This window comes from Ostrea edulis, chromosome 3 (assembly GCF_947568905.1).
Source record: "Ostrea edulis chromosome 3, xbOstEdul1.1, whole genome shotgun sequence".
Classification (NCBI taxonomy): Eukaryota; Metazoa; Mollusca; class Bivalvia; order Ostreida; family Ostreidae; genus Ostrea; species Ostrea edulis.
Genome location: NC_079166.1, coordinates 40,391,002 through 40,414,342, shown reverse-complemented (window position 1 = coordinate 40,414,342; position 23,341 = coordinate 40,391,002). Strand labels below are relative to the sequence as shown.

Genomic DNA, 23,341 nt, shown 5'->3' with positions numbered 1-23,341 from the left:
TTAGAACGTTTATCCATATAATTTTAACAAATCAAATTGTTAAATAATTTGTATGATAACAGTTATAATATCTACATCGACAACCCCCCTTCTTATTGCGTAACATACACAAAATGTGCTTACCTTTCGGATCAAAGACCCGATAATTGTTCTGTTTATTTCGTCTTCAGCTGCCAAATTTCACTTTTTAGCAGACGACACTGAGGTAATGTTTTCAACAGAAGAATTTCATACTAGGGCTATAAAGGATTTTTTAACTACCGATGAAAAATATTACAGTGTCCCAGTTACCCTGATGTCCCAGTTGCCCCAATTTACCCTACACGTAACGATTTGTAAATGTCGGTCCAGTGTCTCCTAAAATTCATTCAACAGTTTCAGATCACGCGTACTAGAAGAATAAAATGTCACCTTGTACAATACTACATTTGTATTTGTTTGCTGTTTACGTTCCGTTCTAAACGTTTCCCCTCATATTCTAAGTTTGATGACCTTAATATGAAATGTCACAAAGAGGGTGTTGCACCGTTCGAAGCGAGAATTTTCCCTAATCGGAGCTCCGTGCCAGCACTTGTGACGTAGAATTGACCTTCATGAAGGATTCCCCAGTAATAGGGACAAGCCTAATACATTTTATGTGTCAATACATTATACATGTAGTTTAAAGATAATTTTTGAAATCGTGAAAATTAAATTGTTTTCTTTTTTTCTGAGTATCAGATACAATGTATACGGTTACATGTTACGAGTGTATCAAATATTTAATATTCTATACTACTACAGTCCAAAAACTCTTATACTCGTATTTATTATATACCCATCAATGTATCGTTCGTTGATACTGTGGATTGTGATCCGGTTTTCCGGATCACCACACTGTGGTTTTCTGATTCCGTATCAGTATCCTCTGAAACTGATGCCGTCACAATGACGTCACAATGCATCAACGCAACGTTATTTGTGGAAAATATTGACCGTGTCACAAAACAAAACTACGTACACAAAACATAATTTCATGGTATGTCTGTTTTTGATAATTTGGATTACATTTATCATCTTATAAATGTGGATTTAAAATGCAGAAGGGGGTATATAATAAATTTATCATTACTACAGTAACTTGATCCGAAGAGTTGGATCACGTCTCGTTGACAGGCGCGGATCATCAGATGAAACTCGACGCTTCGCGTCTCGTGTGATCTGATGATCCGCGCCTGTCAACTCGACGTGATCCGACTCTTCGGATCAAGTTACTGTAGTAATAATATATATTTATTATATACCCATCAATGTATCGTTTGTTGATACTGTGGATTTCACAGCGTGTGATCCGGTTTTCCAGATCACCACACTGTGGTTTTCTGATTCCGTATCAGTATCCTCTGAAACTGATGCCGTCACAATGACGTCACAATGCATCAACGCAATGTTTTTTGCTTAAAATATTGACCCCGTCACAAAACAAAACTGCGTACACTAAACATAATTTCACTGTATGTCTGTATTTTTATGCCCCCCTTTGAAAAAGAGGGGGCATATTGTTTTGCACCTGTCGGTCGGTCGGTCGGTCTGTAGACCATGTGTTGTCCGCTCAATATCTTGAGAACCATTCACTTGATGATAATGATATTTCATATGTGGGTTAGTTATGAGTAGAAGAGGATTACTATTGTTTTTCAGGTCAAAAGGTCAAAGGTCAAGGGTCAATCTACTCTGGACATAGGAATATAATGTCCGCTCAGTATCTTGAGAACCCTTTGCTTGAAAGACATCAAACTTGGCACACTGGTACATCCTAGGGAGTAGATGACCCCTATTGATTTTCAGATCACATGGTCAAAGGTCAAGGATTAAACTGGACATTGGAATATACTGTCTGCTCCATATCTTGAGAACCCTTTGCTTGACAGACATTAAACTTGGTACACTGGTACATCTTCAGGAGAAGATGACACCTATTGATTTTGAGGTCGTGTGGTCAAAGGTCAAGGGTTAAACTGTACATAGGAATATACTGTCCGCTCAATATCTTAAGAACCCTTTGCTTGACAGACATCAAACTTGGTACACTGGTACATCTTCAGGAGAAGATGACTACTAATTATTTTAAGGTCACATGGTCAAAAGTCAAGGGTCAAATTGGACATAGGAATATACTGTCCGTTCAATATCTTGAGAACCCTTTGCTTGACAAACATCAAACTTAGTACACTGGTACATCTTCAGGAGTTGATGACCCCTATTGATTTTTAGGTCACATGGTCAATCCACTCTTGACATAGGAAGATATTGTCTGCTCAATATTTTGAATTGATGATACTACTCTCAATTAAATGATGTGTGTGTTTATAACCCTTTTCAATTTTGCACCATGGGGGGCATATGTGTTTTACAAACATCTCTTGTTGATAATTTGGATTACATTTATTATCATAGAAATGTGGATTTAAAATGCATAGGGGGTATATAATAAATTTATCATTACTACAGTAACTTGATCCGAAGAGTTGGATCATGTCTCGTTGACAGGCGGGGATCATCAGATCAAACTTGACGCTTCGCGTCCTGTGTGATCTGATGATCCGCGCCTGTCAACTCAACGTGATCCGACTCTTCGGACCAAGTTACTGTAGCAATAATATATATTTATTATATACCCATCAATGTATCGTTCTTTGATACTGTGGATTTCATAGCGTGTGATCCGGTTTTCCGGATCACCACATTGTGGTTTTCTGATTCCGTATCAGTATCCTCTGAAACTGATGACGTCACAATGCATCAACGCAACGTTTTTTCCTTAAAATATTGACCGTGTCACAAACAAAACTGCATACACAAAACATAATTTCACTGTATGTTTGTATTTTTGATAATTTGGATTACATTTAGTATCTTATAAATGTGGATTTAAAATGCATAGGGGGTATATGATAAATTTATCATTACTACAGTAACTTGATCCGAAGAGTTGGATCACGTCTCGTTGACAGGCGCGGATCATCAGATGAAACTCGACGCTTCGCGTCTCGTGTGATCTGATGATCCGCGCCTGTCAACTCGACGTGATCCGACTCTTCGGATCAAGTTACTGTAGTAATAATATATATGTATTATTTTCTACAACCAACAATTGGGAATTGTACATGACTCTCACCACAAAACAAAATATGGGAAGTTTAATACGAATTAATAAAGTTCAACATTATTCGAAGTATATGCACCAGTAAAAATTGATTCAAAATAGCAATTTGCTACTGGAATACATATAAACTTAAACTGTTTAACGGTTATTTACCTTGTTTGACCTTAAAGTTTTTCTTCCAAAGCTTTGCAAAGTTCACAACGGTTTTTAGCTCATCTGAGCTAAAAGCTCAAGTGAGCTTTTCTGATCACCCGTATTCCGGCGTCCGTCCGTCTGTCCGTCCGTCTGTCCGTCTGTAAACTTTTAACATTTTTAACTTCTTCTCAAAAACCACTGGGTCAATTTCAACCAAGGTTGGCACAAAACATCCTTAGGTAAAGGGAATTCTAAATTGTTAAAATAAAGGGCCAGGCCACCTTCCAAGGGGAGATAATCAGGAAAAGGTAAAAATAGGGTAGGGTCATTAAAAAATCTTCTTCTCAAGAACCACTGGGCTAGAAAAGATGAAATTTATAGATAAGCTTTATTAGGTAGTGCAGATTTTAAATTGTTAAAATCCTGGCCCCCGGGGGTCGGATGGGGCCACAATAGGGGATCAAAGTTTTGCATACAAATATATAGGGAAAATCTTTAAAAATCTTCTTCTCAAGAACCACTGTGCCAGAAAAGCTGAGATTTATATGAAAGCTTCCTAATATAGTGCAGAGTCTAAATTGTTAAAATCCTGGCCCCCGGGGGTCGGATGGGGCCACAATAGGGGATCAAAGTTTTACATACAAATATATAGGAAAAATCTTTTAAAATCTTCTTTTCAAGAACCACTGTGCTAGAAAAGCTGAGATTGATATGAAAGCTTTCTGATATAGTGTAGAGTCTAAATTGTTAAAATCCTGGCCCCCGGGGGTCGGATGGGGCCACAATAGGGGATCAAAGTTTTACATACAAATATATAGGAAAAATCTTTAAAAATCTTCTTCTCAAGAACCACTGAGCCAGAAAAGCTGAGATTTATATGAAAGCTTTCTAATATAGTGCAAATTCTAAATTGTTAAATCCTGGCCCCCAGGGGTCGGATGGGGCCACAATAGGGGATCAAAGTTTTACATACAAATATATAGGAAAAATCTTTAAAAATCTTCTTCTCAAGAACCACTGTGCCAGAAAAGCTGAGATTTATATGACAGCTTCCTGATATAGTACAGATTCTAAATTGTTAGAATCCTGGCCCCCGGGGATCGGATGGGGCCACAATAGGGGATCAAAGTTTTACATACAAATATATAGGAAAAATCTTTAAAAATCTTCTTCTCAAGAACCACTAAGCCAGAAAAGCTGATATTTACATGAAAGCTTTCTGACATAGTGTAGGTTCAAGTTTGTTTAAATCATGGCCCCTGGGGGTTGGATGGGGATACAAGGGGGGATCAAAGTTTTACATACAAATATATAGGGACATTCTTTAAGAATCTTCTTCTCAAGAACCACTGAACCAGAAAAGCTGATATTCACACGAACAGCTTCCTAACATAGAGGAGAGTTAAGTTTGTTCAAATCATGGCCCCCTGTTGTAGGATGGGGCCACAATAGGGGATCAAAGTTTTACATCCAAATATATAGGAATTTTTTTAAAAAAAATCTTCTTCTCAAGAACCACTGAGCCAGAAAAGCTGATATTTATATGAAAGCTTTCTGATATAGTACAGATTCAAGTTTGTTCAAATCATGGCCCCTGGGGGTAGGATGGGGCCACAAGGGGGGTCAAAGTTTTACATACAACTATATAGGAAAAATCTTCAAATATCTTCTTCTCGTGAACCATTGGGCCAAAGAAGTTCACATTTACATCTAAGCTTTCTGACATAGTGTAGATTCAAGTTTGCAAAAACTATGGCCTCCAGGGGTAGGTTGGGGCCATAATAAGGACTACGGTTTTACATGCAAATATATATAGAAAGTCTTCTGATATGGACCAAGGTGACTCAGGTGACCGATGTGGCCCATGGGCCTCTTGTTTGTAAAAGGCACCATGCCTATGGCATAAACTTTCATTCAGAAAAATATACAAGTTCTCGGTAGCAGCCTTGACTATTAAAACACAGGTATTGCATGCTGTATTCGGCGTGTTTGTTGAGAGTCCTATTTACAAACTAAACCTGTAAACAGTGTCCCGGTTGGAAGCTTATTTCAAACTCGGGACATGGTAATAAAGAGAGATTTGACATGTAACATGCATTTATAAAAACTAGAAGTGTGTTTCGATTAAGAAAAAAAAACCCATCTAGATGGAAAACGTAATATGAAAAAAAAAAATGTGTTCGTGAGGGAGTCGAACACGATCGTTTTAAAAATAGAAAACATCTTTACATATAAGAGTCGACGACCTTATCCACTGAACCACGAAGCAGACCACACATAACAAAGGAAAATTTACGTATAGATGAAGTTGAAAACATTACCAGTGAAGTCGTTTCGATTTTTTTAATTTACCAAAAAAAAAAAGAAAAAAAAAAAAAAAAAGAAAAAGAAAAAAAAAAAAAATATCCTCGTGAAACAATTTCAAAGCGACATTTTTTTAAGAGGAAAACTCGAAGAACATGTTCATGCTAAATTTATTTTGTTTCACAGAGGGATGCACCTCCATTTTAAAACTAAAAATCATATAAATCGCCCATTGCTTGATTTACACTCGAAATATTTTGGCTAATTTTGTCAATACGTACACGTCTTTTAAACTTATTTTAAAAAATTATTGAATCAAGACATACGTTCCAATTGGTTTTATCGTATATTTGAATAACTTGATTTTTTCTATCTTTCATGCAACACCTTTAGGGAAATTAACATGAGACGTGCAACACATTCTTTTGGCTGCAAATGTTTGGCGCCCAGTGCCGTACAGTGATATTATGTATAGTACACTTCCTGTGAAGGTGTGACCTGGGCCATATTCGAGTAAATACTAATGTGGTCTGGATCAAGAATCCAACCGGTGATCCTTGGTTTGGGAAGCAAGTAGTCTAACCACTAGGCCAATACTATATTTTGGTTTACGAGTTATTGAGTCTCATTTATACAACGTATACCTAGGTAATTGAATGGATTCCTTTCGTTTCTTTGTAACGAGAGAGAGAGAGAGAGAGAGAGAGAGAGAGAGAGAGAGAGAGAGAGAGAGAGAGAGTTCAGTTTATTTCTTTGTGCCATCCGATATACAATTTTATACATAATGAAATATAAGGTGAACAACATACACATAATCAGAGCTATAGATCAGCATATACATACATATAAGTATAAAAGATAATATTTGTAATATAGGTGATTGCGTGAGAGTTGTATGAAAATAAAAATAGAAGAAAAAAATTGTGTTAAATGAGAAAAAGAAATGGGGTGTAATTACAATTATGAATTATCCTTTCTTATTTTCTCTGCTAGGAATAAAAATTTTCCTAAGTTTCGCAATTCTTTAACATTTTGTACACTTAATAATTGAATTAATTTGAAAACGCTTGGACGTCTAAAATAATACTTTTTGATATATAAATTGCGTATTTCTTGGTATTTTGGACATTTCAAAATAAAGTGAAACTTATCCTCTACGTCTTTTAAATCACACAATGTACATATTATATTGTTCCCAAGTTCATTTTTGTATCGACCTGATTCTATATTAAGATTGTGAGAGGATAGTCTGAATCTAGTTATAGTTTTTCTATGTATTTCACTCATTGATTTAGATAAATAATACTGTAATCCAAAATTACCTGCTATATATTGATAATATTCCCCTCGTGATGACTTTCTAATAGCAGAAAACATTTTTTGCTTATGTAAATCAAAAAATCTTTGCTCTAATATTTTTTGCGTAGGTTTATCAATAATACTTTCATTAAAAATGTATCCAAGACCTAAGCGATTTAATTCAGTTCGTATGTCATTAACCCAAGGATCATTTAAATTTTTTCTGTCTTCTAAACACGCTCGCAAAATACAATTATCTGAATTCTTTATTTTTTAGAGAGAGAGAGAGAGAGAGAGAGAGAGAGAGAGAGAGAGAGAGAGAGAGAGAGAGAGAGTTTGAGAGAGAAAGTTTACAGGACTGCTTACAATTAGAAATATAAAATAATTTTTCACTACCGCTTCAAATTTGAAACAAAATAGCAATATTATATTTCTGAAGTTTAGCCGTTGTAACTCGTATTCTTTTAAAATGAATTTGTCAAACCTATCCTTTTTATAAGTCCGTCTTTACACAGGACGTATCATGGTACAACCCTGTCTGTACGTCCGTCTGTCCATCCGTTCGGGATTTTCTGTTTTTTATTTTCATTTCTCTGACACATATCGAGCTGACACTTGATTTATAGATTCTTTGTGGGCCTCCGTGGCCGAGTGGTTGGAGCATGGCGCTCAAAGTCACACGGCTTCTCACCTCTGTCGACGCGGGTTCGAATCCCGCTCGCGCCGGTAAGTGAGAATGTTTCCCAGTTTACTTTCGGAAGGTCGGTGGTCTTTTCCCAGATAAATTGTATCTGGGTTCTCTCTTCCACCAATAAAAACTGGGCGCCACCAGATAATTGAAAAATTGTTGAGTGTGGCGGAAAACATTAATCAATCCATCTTTGTGGATCCTTCTAAATTATGCTGCAGTTTTGATCCATTTCTATCTCTTTTACAGGAGTTTACCCCTTTACTGGAAAATTAATGTTATATGGAAGGTATGTAATAATTTGTCTGTCTAACTTCTCCCACAATCTTGAAGTAAGAACCTTCTTATTTTACAGGGTATGGGTATCAAAGATATGAATTTGACAAGGCTTTTAATTTCCATCATATTCTAAGACAATTACAAGTTCTTGAACTTAATCAGTTTTGAGGAAATATCATAAAGTAGCTAGGGCCTTTGAAGATATGCGTATTGCAAGGATTTTGATTTTCAGCAATTTTCTAATTGATATATTTACACGTTTAACTTAATTAATTTTGTAGAAATATTTTTCACACAGAACTCTTGGTTTGTCTAACTACCTCCTGTCACAGTTTTTAAGCTAGGATCGTTTATTCATAAGATGTAGAAGAAAGTATGTCACAGCTTCATGGTGGCTGACACAGTAAATAGGTTCTACAAAGCATGTCTAAAGAAAAACTCTCTTTTATCTTTGATTGTGTGTTTATTACATATTATTAAACATGCAAGCATCAATTTATTTTGATACATCTCCCTTTATACAGGATGTTATTATATTAAGGTATAGCGATGTCTGTTCGTCTTTCCATTCAGCTTTTAAGTTACAGCATACCAACTTAATTGAAGTTCTACCACTGCTGGTGTATTTCCCATGTTTGCGTATCAATTCTTTATAAAGAAAGCACCCTATATCGCCTTCTCACGGGCGTATTTTGTACCGTTTACGGTATTTTGTTTCTAATTGACATGTTTTATGATTATCAAATCACAGTAAAATCTCTTATCTACAAACAAAACGTCTTCTTTAATCATTCCAGAAAACCTACAAAAGATTCAAATTAAACATTCGAAAGCTTGTATTACTTTTTCGCTGGTGAAATCATGCACTTCATATGAAATGCTTTAAAGAGTCAAGAATGAAAATTTTCTTTTAGAAATCCACCTTGACTAGCAGCTCAGGTGGTATAGAAAATGGGAGAGGAAGGGGAAACTTGTAGGCCTAAATTCTGAAATATCAATTGAACACAAAATGCTAAAAAAAAAAAGTTGAAATATTTCCAACTCTGTATAGACTACCACACAATCATTCCACTGATCTTTTGTATAGATGAATGTGCATGAAATTGAAAGTGCATACACGTTGCCGACAATCATGTTTATCAGAGCGCATTTAACGATATTACTCATTAGGTAATTCAAATGCCCTTTGCTCTAATGCGCATTTTAAACATTGTTCAAAATAATCTTTAATTTATATGGAGAAAATACATTATCAGCTATTTAAATCTCTCACCTAGAGCTTTTATAAATATTTTGTTTGTCTACTCCATCTTATTTAAACTCGAATGTGTCATCTTTGAACATCCATGCATGAGAAGTAAACAGTACAGTTAAAACTATTTTAAGGAAATTTATGAGATTAAATGGACTATATTCCGGCCCACATGCATCGCTAGTATATTGATGTTACAGTGCTGACGATTGGGTGGAGTTTTTACGTTACACACCTACACACTTTCATTAAACGATTTTTGTTACTAAAATTTGATAATAACCGAATTCCTATACGCATTTCTGACTAGTTATTTCTTGAAGTATATCCTGCGTAGGCATTTAAATTAATGTTTATCTATATGTACTATAATCCTTGCGATGTCTTTGTCGGTAATTAACCTTTATTATTCCATAGCATTCTATTTGTCGATGAAACCGCCAAGACGCGATTGGCCGTTCTTTGTCCATTCGATATTTTTTTCACTTATATTGAGACGTCACCAACTGTAAGTGAAGGTTCAAAAATTCATATCTAGGGCAAGAGCAGTGAGGGTGTGAGGGTTCTTTATCATGCCAACGCTTGCCGTGGCACGGGACCTCGGATTTTAAGGACACACCTAAAAGGTCCGAGACTTTTACTTCTAAATACCGAGCGCTACATGTACCTATTTTTACGTCTCAGCGAAAATCGAACCTATGACGTCCTGGTCTTGAAACGAACGTTTTCACCACTGGGTCACCGCAAGTATTCAACTTGATATCATCTATATGTACAACATTAAATGGTATCAATAAAATATGTATTATGGGGAATATGAATACAAAAGGGGCATAGGCAATATTGCATATGGTAGATTTAACTATATGCAAAGTACGTTTCATGCAGGTCTGACTGCAATAGTATTTATAATTTGGGAGGTTCTTTTTAGGAAAGGTTTGATTAGATGACTGTTGAGATCAGTGAATAAATTAAGAGTACATTGTATTTCTTTAAGCTTCACATTTTCTACACTTACAAAAGAGGAGAACTGAAAGGCAACTGGTAATCAATGTCTATTCTAAATATTTCATAAATAGAGCTTTACAAAATACTCTCTAAGACATTTTACCCATCCAAATTTGCATACGAGTAAACTTTTTAGAAATTTAATTACAGTTTTAAACATCTGATTGGTATGTACTTTATATACCGAATATCATTGTATTTCAAATTCAAAGAAAATCTTACTTAGATGTAAAATTCATGGCATTAAAAAAATGTTAAAATGTGTTTTCATTTATATCCCTCGTGGCCTAACAGGGGTGGATCCAGGAATTGTGGTTACGGGGCGCCACTTTATGAGGCAGGGGGTCTGGGGACCGCTTGAGGTGGGGACCCAGGGGGCGAAGCCTCCGGAAGCTCCTGGGTTTTACAGATTTTATAGGGTTTGAAATATGTCTCCTATTTAGTCATTTCTACTATTTTCTATCATTTTTTATAAGGTGAAATTAGTAAAATGACGCAAATTTTAAGAGTTTTTCGAAATATTTAAGTTCTTCCAATAAAGTCATTCAAGAAATCAAAAGATTTTGTCATTTATTTCTCCGGGAGTGCAAGAAATTATTGCTTCTTCTATCGTTTAGTACATTTTTCTAAATAAGATACCACGATTTACCTTAAATTAGAAAATTTTAGGGGGGGGGGCGCCGACTGCGCCCCCCTTAAATCCACCACTGCCTAAGCATCATGAGTTTTACAATATTGATAAAGACCCCCCTCTCAAAATCATGTTTCAGTTTTAAACACATTTGATATCCTAGGCAATGGAACGAATGGATATGAATATCCGTACTTATTCTGGATTTCCAAACTACACAAAAACCCTGACAAACAGAGATATGTCACAGGATCCATTAAACGTTCTATCAAGCCGCTCTCCTTACTCATCACAGGATCCATTAAACGTTCTATCAAGCCGCTCTCCTTACTCATCACGGACAGATTAACTGCTGCAACTTTAAAACATTAAGCCACAACATTTGCAAAAAGGGGTATAAATCAAACGTGGATTCTCAAAAATCTCAAACAGCTTTCCGTAAATTTGAAATTACACAGCTTTTCCCAAACCAACAGTCTGTTAGAATACCCATGGGTACAAAGTGTGCTCCATTATCAGCTGACCTGGGCTTTTTTTGTATTCTTATGCTGCAAAATTTATTCGCAAGCTTCTACATCAGAAGAAAAAGCTTTGTGCTGAGCCTTCCACTCGATATTTAGACATATTGACGACGTTTTATTTCTTAACAATAATCATTTTCCTTCATATGCCGATTCGATATATCCCAGTGAACTCGAATGAAATAAAAACAAAACCACCATGCACGGGGTTATATAACTGCTTCATATTGACATATATTCTATCTAACATACATTGTAGCTGTCAACGACAAACTAACAACACAACTTTATGACAAACGGGATAACTTCAGCTTCTCTATCGTCAACTCTGGATATTTGTTAAGCGATTTCCATCACCTGCATTCGGTGCTTGTCTCTCAACTGTTTCAATACGCTAAAAGCATGTTCTGCTATGATAAATTTTTGAATTGAAGCAGGTTACTAACAAATGATTTGATGTTATAGAGGTTTCAACAGTCTTGTTTAAAATCAGCATTTTGCAAATTTTATGGATTACTCAGTTTACTTTATCAAGATATAGGATCTTTATTCCTCCTAGGCACCTGATCCCACCTGTGGTATGTCCAGGGATCCGTGTTTGCCCTTCTCTTGATTTTGTATTCTTTATAGGATTTATGGGATTGAATACTGTACGTTATCTTCACTTGTTCATTACTTCATTGATATCGCTCAGTTTAGTTAACCAAGTGACCATGTACGTATACATTGCGAGTTGTAACGCATGTATCTGAAAATCAAACTGAATGCCTTTAATGGTTTTACCAAAGCGTTGTAAAATTCCTGATCATTTATTAAATCAGTTATTGGCTTTTGAGTGGGTTTATTCGTGACTATTCGGACCTGACCAGGCCCGTATAGTCAACTGTAGACCGAATCAAAAGTCAATAATCGTATAATAGATGCTCAACAACTGCCAATCTGAACAAGGGAGATTCATGTGTAGATTATGTGCTTATGAAAAATAGTTACTAGTACTTCTCCAAGTTTTAAACATGTACTCATTGCACCAACTACCTGCCGCTCTTTCAATGCAAGCTTTTCTGTGTGATACACAGGTACCCGTTTAAGTCCTCGTATCTATTGTTGTGTCTTGTCTTTCATGAATACTGACTACTGTTTACTTACTGAACATTGGCGCTAACAGCAAAGTAAAATGTTTAATTCATGACAGACGAGATGACGTCATCTTTTTCACCGTCAATTTCCCATATTCATGAAGCAATATATTATTATCACATACATGATGTGTATATGTCTCTCAATTGATTTGATACGCGAAAGCATGTTCCAAGTATGATCAGTTTTGAACGGAGACGGGGTGCAAACAAATAATTTGATATTACAAGAGTTTCAAAAGCCTTCTTTAAAAGCAACATTTCGCAAATGCTATGATCGTTATCACGATCTTATTTTGTACATGTAGCCTGTCATTAGGTCTAATGCTGCGGGATCTGTTTTATAGCAATTGGTAGACCGTTCTGTACATACTGATTTTGACAAATCCGTTTATCTTATTAAAATATAACGCTCACGGCAGTTGTGACCGGTCAACAGGTTTACTCTTTCTATATACCTGATCACACCTGATTCCCGGAGTCCGTGTTTGCCCTACTTTCAATTTTGTATTCTTTATGGGATTTTTTTAGTTTGACTGTTAGTTAACTTAAAATTTTCATAGAAATGCATTTCAACTTTCGTTAAACTTGTTTGCTATCTAAGTGCATTCAACTAAACCTAATTTGTGTGAAATCAAATCGATCATGTATAAAATGGTTTAAAGTTTTCAGTGATCTTGGATTTTATTGGAAGAAAAAGGTTACATTTATGTGTGTTGGCAATTCGATGAGAGTAGTACTGCATTTTCAAACCCGAAAAAAAGCCATTTCTAGACCCAGGTAGTGTATCGTTTAATGGGCATGGAGAAAATTAGAATGGCCCCACTACAACAACAGTTATAGGATCGCAAAATAAGTATACATTTTAGATGGGACACATATCCAGGGTCTTTACGACAAATCCAAATGAATCGGTGCTATGCAAGAAATCATTCGACAAAAGACTGACAGCAAGTGGTCCATTCGATATTATATCTTTTTTATTTCCTATATCATTAGATACAGCATGTTTGCATGTTCTTTTGTCAAGACATCGTTACCAAAGGGTCACCAAGTTTATAGATATTGATATGTTTAGAAATATTTTACACTATATTCTTTTAGTGCGTGCTTAGAGTCACTTCCACTTTGCGACTGGACGCCACACAATTACCAGACAACAGAGGAATACCTTGCCAAGGTAAACATATACATGCTTGAAAACAATTGCAGATTTCCCATGTAATTCGATAGACGTAATGAGAAGAATATTGTGTATAAATTACTTTGACGTTGTGTTGAATAGGACCTGGGCCCTTATTCACAAAATATCTTAGGACTAAGCTTAAAAAACATTTCTGTCTGATAATCAAATACCGATCACAAGGTCATATGTATTCAAGTTTTATAAACCATGGATGTACTTTTCATATTGATTAAGAAAATCTACAAGACATGGAAAATAAGACAATTATACTGTTTGTATATTTTAATCTTAGTCGTAAAATATTTTGTGAATAGAACCAATGACCTTTAATGCACTTTTGAAATGTGATTGAAAAGGCAAATGTTTACTCGATAATAAATCTTCTACGGAAGGAATTTTGTTGGTTTTAATGTTTGAGGCAATGGCAGTTTCAATGTTATAACCTTTGAACCAGGATATATTAAACCACAGCTGTGGGGTGTTCCAAGATCATTGATTCAATCAGTTTATTCAGTTGGTTGTCATGGACCCTGCTTGGCAGATAGTCTGACAATTACTATTGAAAGAGAGACACGACAAATGTTCCCAACACACGATCACTTTATTAAGATCAAATGTACAACATCAGTAAAGCTGATGAATTAATTCATCGTTACATGTGCATCTTAATATATATAATATATAGGGAGAGGACTTACATTTTCTTGTATATAGGCAGTGCCTGCTGTCCGATCCTATTATGAATTATCATGATAAAATACTGTTTAAATCTAGGTCCTAAATATCAATATTGTTACACGAATTCCGAGCAATGGGATATCGATACCATGTATACATAGATAGTAAACAATCGTCTAATGTTTCAGCTATTTGAACATCATGTATCGCACAAGTAGATGTTAATGATCACACGTATATGTAACAAACTGTCATCGTCACAACCCGGTCAAATCCGCTAATCATTTTTCTTTTGTATGTGTTTCCTATTTGGAATCAGAATCACTCGTCATGTCTCTTTGACGGAAAATATTCCAAACTACACGTAACGTGACAAAAATCCCTCAAATTTTGTTCACTAGGCGCATACATTTAGCGTTAATGAATTTTTCAACAACAGCAAAATACATTATTACAATTTTTATAATTTCATTTCATTGAGACATTTTTATTTTATTACATTGTCTTTTTATGAAATTATTTTCCGTTTGTAATTTTCTACCCAATGCTATTTTTATTGATAAGCACATAATCAAAATGTTTATTTCCTAGAGTGATCGACCGAAAACTGTAACAAGACTGCATTATACCTGCTAAAACCAGTCCCGCTCCAATATATCTCTTTTATATAGTTAAAACGTTATGTGCGATTTAGGCCACAGATTCGGACAGACAAACTTACACCACATTTCGCCCACTATCTTTAAAAAAAATTCAGAGGCAGAACAAGGAGTATCCACACGCAGGCGCGCGAGACACAGACACGCACATACCATATGATCAGACAAAATGATCAAGTCTAACACCCCAATTGGTGCGTGGGAGCTATTTATAGAGTTCAGTGAATTTATACATGTATTCAACAAAAACCTAAATTTGACATATTTTTGAACCACATTGTATACATCGTATTTTGATTTTCACGCTAGGTCCCAGTGACTATTCAGTGTGAATATGCGTAAGCGCATGCAGGATATTATCCATGGCTTGGGGAACTAGCCATCGAAGCAGGTAAGCTTTTATTTTTACTAAATAATATAACAACATATGGTAATTACTTACTTTGAGTAACAAATTATCAAAATACAGATGAGCGAAAATCCCGATGAGCACGCACGAATTTGCGGGAAAAAATGTGATACGTTTTAAGTAATCCGAATCACTGAAAAATTCGTGTAAAATCATTCTACAGGTGCGGGACAACACGGAACAGCTAGTACGTATATTTCATTTATGAATGCCTGATTTATGGGACATGACGTAAAATATATAAACAGCATGATAACTCTCCTCATTTATAGTGCGTTTCTTTTGATTGTGCATACAAATAATTAAATATCTGCTCATCGCATTGCATGTTTACTTGGTAAATGAGTATAATTATCCTATTAGATGTCGGGACAATATTCGATAGAAATTCTTTTTAAGAGACGTGACAGTTGATATGACAATATAATGTGTTTATACCCTGAACGTTGCTTGACATTGAGAGATACATGTACATGTGTATACAACCTTTCAAAGGGACGTTTAACAAATATCACCCTACTCAAATCCCTTACTTTAGTTATCAATGGATCATTTTAACAGTTTAACAACTTTATAAAGCAGTCAGCCTACCACGAAACCCCACATCTACCAATGGCTGAATCCCCACATCTACCAATGGCTGAATCTCCACAAAAAGTACCCCAGTTCTACAGACGAGTGCTTCCACAGAGCTGTATATCATTTTACTCTCAGGAAGGGAAGAAGATTTTCCATGAAGCCCTGGAGTCTGGTCACATGGAATGCTACTTTAAGTTGGCAGCCCAGTTCCGGACACAGGATGAGCCGGCTTTCTGCGGACTGACCACTCTTGTGATAGCATTGAACGCTCTGGAGGTAGACCCGGGGGAGGTATGGAAAGGTAAAGTAGAGAACTGTTAAGGAACTAAACTTTCATTTGGAATAAACTGTGAAAGTGAACATATTCTAACTCGCTAGATTTCAAATCTCAAAGTAGTGTATGGATAAATGAAAATATACGATGCAATTTTTTTAGTCTTGTTCAACATTGTATATATTGTGAAAAATAAAAGTACATGTAATCGTGAATCAAGTTCTTTGAGGAACCAGTTTCTCTATTCTGTTTCATATGCTTAATCGTCCCCTTCATACCTCAGGGCCGTGGAGATGGTTCCACGAGCGGATGCTTTACTCTTGTGTTCCCATCAGTCTTGTGGAACAGGAGGGCATCAACTTCGACCAGTTTGTCTGCCTGGCTGGATGTAACTCACTGGATACCCAACCCACAAAGTCAGGCACTGGGGGGACGCTGGAACAGTTCAGGGAGAAAGTCATTGAGTACACAAAGAGGGATGATGCTTTCCTGATTCTCAGCTACTCAAGGATAACACTCAACCAATCAGGTGAAACTTCCTGTTTACACTATACGCTTCTTCTTTTTGTACATGACATATCATTGGTACAAAAGTGAATTACTTATCGAAAACTTTATCATATGAATCAAATCATTGCATTAATCATATCATTATTAGCTGTTTCTCGTGAGGATCCAGGTTAGAATATGTCCTCAGTACCTATTGCTCGTCATAGGAGGCGACTAAATGGGGCGGTCCATCGGATGATACCGCAAAAACCGAGGTCCCATGTCACAGCAGGTGTGGCACGATAAAGATCCCTCCCTACTCAATGACCATACGCATCGAGCATAGGCCTAAATTTTTCAGCTCTTCACCAGCAATGATGATGTCTCCATATGAGTGAAAAATTCTCGAGAGGGACGTTAAACAGTATATAACCAAACCATTTAGCTGTTTCTAGAATTAGAATAATCCGAGAAACCGTTTTAAAACGATAATTGACTCACAACCGTGACTAATTTGGATACAAATGATAGCGAATAAAACCTAAAATAGATAGATATGTTTATTGATCGATTTTTATTCATGAGAAAAGTCTGACAGCTGTTAACAAACTAGTTTCATCTGTGACATCATCTCAAAATTACACTCCTAAGTATTTTGTCCAATTACTGGTATGAGATAATTGATCAATGAAAATTGGCAAATTTGTTTGTTTTGAACTAAAAAATATTGGGAACAAGTTCTGACAACTTACAAGTCCCTGGCAAATGTTTGAGCATCGTATTTCCATTTCGATATACTGCTTATTATTAACCAGGGGCACCGTAATAACATGTACAATATTTTTCAAACCCTGTCCCTTTTTACAATACATGTAGCATCGGATTAAAACATATAAATATAGGATGATCAATGAAATATTCAAAAGATATTCTACATTGTTTCATGCTGGTTCATAATTATAGTACCAATTAGCATTCTTTGTAAGAAATACATTTTATCTTTAAATTCAAAACTGAAATTTATTTTCAATATTTACATTTAACTTTTATTTCTGTCAGCCCTTAAAATACCCGTACTATGTTTATCAAGATACATACGTGCATTGTTCACAACTGCAACGCACTCACTTGGAAATAACTATCATTACAATTTGTAAAGATGTGCCAAAGGAAAAGTTGGAAATGTAAATATCTATACATAAGTGTACATGTACATACCGGTTATTCAGCATGCAGTTTGTTGAATTTGACGAAACGAAGAAATTCCTAAAATAGTTTTAGAATGTATGGGATGTTATTATTATTATGCGTCTGTCTTTTGCTGTTCGTCTGTCTGTTAATTTTTTTTGTGTTAAAGTAATATCTTTCACACTGAGGCCTACGACTATCTAACATGGTGAATTTATGCATCTTTTGAGGAAGGTGTGTCTCTAATAACCAAAAGAAGTCATTGTGACCTTCTTCTGGAATTTTAACTCAACGGTATGACAAACGGGGATTACGTCAGCCTCTCCATCGTCAACTTCCCATATCTATGTAGCAAGATTCGATCATCACCTGCATATGATATTTATGTCTCTCAACTGATTTGATACGCAAGAGCATGTTCTGCGCATGAACTGTTTTCAAATCGAGGAAGACTACTGCCAAATAAGATGATGTTATAGAGGTTTCAACGCTCTCGTTTAAAGTCGGTACATGTAATTCGCAAATTGTATGGTCATTATCTATTTACTAATATAGCCTGTCATTGGGTCTGATATCTTTCATGCTAATTCTTATGCCGTTCTTTATACACTGGTGTTTACTAAGGATTACTCCATTTACCTTATCAATATATAGGGCTCACGGTAGGTGCGATCGATCGACAGGGATGCTTACTCCTCCTGGGCACCTGATTCCACCTCTATTGTGACCAAGGGTCCGTGTTTACCCCACTCCTAATTTTGTATTCTTTATAGGAATTATGAGATTGATCACTGTTCATTATCTTCAGCTTTTCATGGATATGTTTTCAAGTCATGTATGGATTATAGCTTTCACACTGTGAGGCATAGTGTCATCAAACTTAGTTGACGCATTTTCGGTCAGAGAGGTGTTGTGAACGAAATATAGGTCACCATGACCTGATTTTGGACTTTTACAAATCGTGTTTGGGTAATATTCATCACACAGTGACGCCGAGGACCAGCAACCTGTTTTTCTGATGAATCTTGGGGGAAAGGTGTCCTTACCCAAATATATATGTAGGTCACCGTGGTCTCCATTTTGAATTTTACGGTTATATACCCTGAAATAATGTCCGCATCATATCTTACAGACTGAGAGGCGAAAGACCATCTAACTTGATGCATGTTACGGGAAGGTGTGTCGTCAAACCCAGTCTCTTTAGCCTCCTTCTGGACTTTTATGGTTATACATACTCAAATCGTGTTGGATCATATCTTGCGCTCTGAGGCTCTGTGCCAAGAACGGTTTAACAATCGGTATGAAACACGTCAGACAGCATTTGACCCAATGATAGGTTGTATTGACGAACGATCTACGTTATAACGACCATAGAATTTGCGAAATACTGACTTCAATCGAGACTGTTGAAAGCCCTGTACCATCAACTTGTTTGCTTGCCTCGATTTAAAAACTGCATGTAGACTTGAATAAGATTCAATATTTGATCGTTTTGTAGGTGATGGTCATTTTTCCCCTGTGGGAGGGTATCACCCTGAAAAGGATCTTGTTCTGATGTTGGACACCGCGAGATTTAAATATCCCCCTCACTGGATTCCTGTGGAACTTCTCTGGGATGCCATGCACGCCATGGATGAAAGCACGGGTAAATGCATCCTGATAATCTATGATATGAAAAAGTGAAGATAACTAACAGCAATCAATTTCATAAATCCTATAAAGATTACAAAAGTGAAAGTAAAACAGACACGAACCCCTGGAAATACCGTAAGTGATATCAGATGTCTTGGAGGAGTATGTTTCTCCTGTTTACCTGTCACACCAACCGTGAATTCTATCTTAATCAGATAAATGCCCTAATCCATAACTAAAATCAGTATGCAAAGAACTACATGACAATTTGCATGAAACATATCACACGGCATTCAACCCATCGATAAATGGTATTTGCAAATAAGATCAGTATAACCACGAATTTGAGAAATGCTACCATCAAACGAGATAACTGAAACCCCAGCAATATCAACTCGTTTGTCAATAGTCTGCCTTGATTCAAACATTAAGAGCATAGTCACTATATGCAAATGACAATGGAATATTGCTAGATGGATATGGGAAGTTGACGATATAGAAACTTAATTCATCCCCTTTGTCACAAGTTGAGTCACTAGTTTGGCGTTAATGTCTATGTTCAGTAAAATATCCAGATTTAAAACAGATGTGGAAGACTTTGTGGTGATTTGTATTTTTATATAAAATATTAAATCGACATATGAAAGTAAAAATTGTTAATGATAAAACGTCGATGTGTTTAAATGTTTTGAATAAATTTTGCCTCATAAGAATACAACAGATCAGCTAATAACACAATGTGTGTCCATGGAAATACCAACAGACTGTTGGAAGACCTAATTTTCAACACCTACGTAGATTTTTTTGATTATTATTTTTCCAAATCATCATCATTATACTTGTGCGTAGAATCAGAATGCACAGAATTATTTTCTACCATTATATTTAAAGAAATTTTACTGCAAGATGGCACCTATAAATCTATTCTTTATCACTAAGGGATAGTGGACATCATGTAAAACATGATATGTAACTATTACTTGTTTCATGTATGTTTTATTTAATTTTTACATCCATTTGAAATACAATTATTTCATAGGGAATTTTTGCCACTCAGAAGTCAAGTGACACAAAAGTAGGCCTATGTTGGGAGTTGTGGGCCATTTAGGCAGTGATGGTTCATTATCGTGCCAACGCCTACTGTATATACAACCTAAGTTTGGGGGCCTTATCCTCCACCTTTCATCAGAGAGATCTACACGTTTTTTATTCCAAACGATTTGAGCAGTTACACTATCGTTTTGAACGCTTAGTTGTGGTGCCACCTCAGCCTTCCAATTACGAATCCAGTGATCTACCTATTAAACCTGATATATAGTATTTATCTACAGGTGAACCAAGAGGATATCTGACAGTAACAAAGATCACTTCATTGCAAACAGAACAAACGAATATCTTGGCTCTTTTCAAGATTTCGTCGTCTTTTGACATTTCCAATATTAATGTCGTCAGTGCTGGAATCTCTCCTTTCATCTGTCAATGGCAGGAGTGGTTAAAGAAAGATAGTGTAGAACAACAGGACAGCAAGCAAACACTACAGTACATTATCAAGAATCTCAACAACTGTGCTAAGGCAGGTGAGGTGGACGAAACTGTATTCACTACACAAATTGATATCAAATATGCTGGGAATATTTCACAGGCACACGCTTGTGTCGTCCATCAACTTCTTTCTAGCATTGAGAAGACACCACTCTTCACAGCTGTGACAGACTTCCTAACTCATCATGGTGAAGATCAGCATTTAGATAGACTTGGATGCATTAATAGCAAGTTATGCCCAGTACAAGCTGGATGTCTCATTGATAAACTTGGCACTGCCCACTTTGTGGTTATGTTCATCCTCTCTTGGCCATACGAGGCTTGTGATGCTAAAGTAACCAATAACAATGCTGTGCTTGATAGGCTAGTCGTAATGATGCTATCTGAATTTCATGAAAACATTTTAAGTGGAGAGTCAAACGTACTGCGGAAGCAATTCTCTAGTTTGTTAAAGCTTCAAAAAGAAAAAATGGCTAAGAGGAAAAAGTGTAACTGTCACAAAAAGAGCTGATGCGTGGCTTAATTAATACGATATTAAAAGTAGCAAGGAATAAAGATGTAGTGCAATTTCCTATTGTTTTTTTTAATTTCTTGTTCTCATTTTGTTTTAGGCAAAAAGGGATTCATCGTAATTTAGGAATAACGAAAAGTGGTGAATCTAATATCTATAAAGAATACAAAATTAATAATAGGGCAAACACGGACGCCTGGATATACATGTACCAAAGGTAGCATCAGTAAGCATCAACCAATCACACCGACCGTGAACTCTATATCTTGATCAGGTAAGAGGGGTAATCAGTCGTCAAAATTAGTGTGGAAAGAACGGTCAAACAATTGGTTTGGAACATGCATTCGGCCCAACGATAGAATGTACTGGTAAATTAGATCGTTATAACGACCATATAATTTTGGAATTCTGAATTAAAACGAGACTGCTGAAACTTCTTTAACATCAACTTATTTGTCAGTAGGTTCCTCGATTTAAAACTTGGTCATACTCAGAACATGCTCTTGTTTATCAAAGCAGCTGAGATACATAAATATCGTGTGCAGTTGGTAATCGAATATTGCTACATATATAACTTCCAACTTCCCATATTTATGTAGCAATATTCCATTATTATCTGTATATAGTGTTTATGTCTCAACTGATTCGATACGCAATGACTTATTCTGCGTATGATCAGTTGTCAAATTGAGGTAGGTTACTGACAAACAAGATGATGGTGTAGGGGTTTCAACAGTCTCTTTCGGATAATGTGACCTTAAAAGCAGACATCCCGTGTTGTGACAGGCGTTGACACGTTAAAGAACCCCCACTGCTACGCCACTGTGCCCGTACATGTAGCATAGTAAGTCTATTTGTGGTACGTCACCTGCATCTGGTGACGGCTAAATATAAGTGGGACCTAAACTATTGAAATCCTTCGTAACAAATCAAAATAAACAATCCCTCGGATGCAATACAAATGAAAGATTTTGCAATGTAAATGGAAATTGTACAATGCAAACGAAAAAATTATATAATACAAATGGAAAATATAGAATACAAACGGAAAATTATACAATACAAATGGAAAATATAGAATACAAATGGAAAATTATACAATACAAAAGGAAATTATACAATGCAAATGAAAAATTATACAATGCAAATGGAAAATATAGAATACAAATGGAAAATTATACAGTACAAATGGAAAAGATCAAATATTGCAACGTTTGACATGCCATAGTAGAATTATCTCCATGGGATATATGCGTTTTTAAAGTATGAAAAGGTGTAAAAAGGAACAGTCATCAATCTCATAAATCCTATAAGGAATACAAAATTCAGTGTAGGACAAACACGGACCCCTGTGGATCCAATGTCTAGGAGGAGTAAGCATTCCCTGTTGACCGGTACAATCTGTCCTGAGCCTTATATTTTGATCAGGTAAGCGATGTAATCAGTAGTTAAAGTCATTACATAACGAACGGGCCTAACAATTGGTAGGAAACACATTAAACATGTTAACTTCCGTCCATCATTTAGCAATTTTTCGCATTTAAGAAGCAGTAGATGATGTTTGACGGTTGATTATAGCCGTCAGATGGACTTTATTTCCACTTCACCATGACGATGCGAGAGGTAAGACCTTGACAGAGTTGCTTCTAAACGGTAGGGTTCTAATTATCCTATTATATCGAAAATTTCAAGCGATACAGTTGGTAAAAAAGAAAACCAAGATGGCGGCGCGATATACCTTGTGAATATTATGTTTACAGGAGTACGTGTGGGTGGTACATTTTCCTTTCCAAAGT

At 36.0% G+C, this 23,341-nt stretch overlaps 1 protein-coding gene across 11 annotated transcripts in view; it reads left to right on the top strand.

Moving 5' to 3' along the window:
• LOC125673163 (glutathione gamma-glutamylcysteinyltransferase-like) overlaps window positions 1-21,606 on the top strand; it is a 36,009-nt gene extending 14,403 nt beyond the window's left edge. The window contains exons 2-8 of one of the 11 annotated variants that reach the window (XM_048909570.2): window positions 13,503-13,578; window positions 15,231-15,312; window positions 15,494-15,517; window positions 15,892-16,210; window positions 16,467-16,712; window positions 19,359-19,505; window positions 20,824-21,606. In XM_048909570.2, coding sequence (XP_048765527.2) covers window positions 15,943-16,210; window positions 16,467-16,712; window positions 19,359-19,505; window positions 20,824-21,545 — 1,383 coding nt within the window. In that variant the 5' untranslated portion in view covers window positions 13,503-13,578; window positions 15,231-15,312; window positions 15,494-15,517; window positions 15,892-15,942 and the 3' untranslated portion in view covers window positions 21,546-21,606. The other 10 variants (XM_048909574.2, XM_048909572.2, XM_048909573.2 and 7 more) reach the window with 10 other exon arrangements.
• The last annotated feature ends 1,735 nt before the right edge of the window (window positions 21,607-23,341 follow it).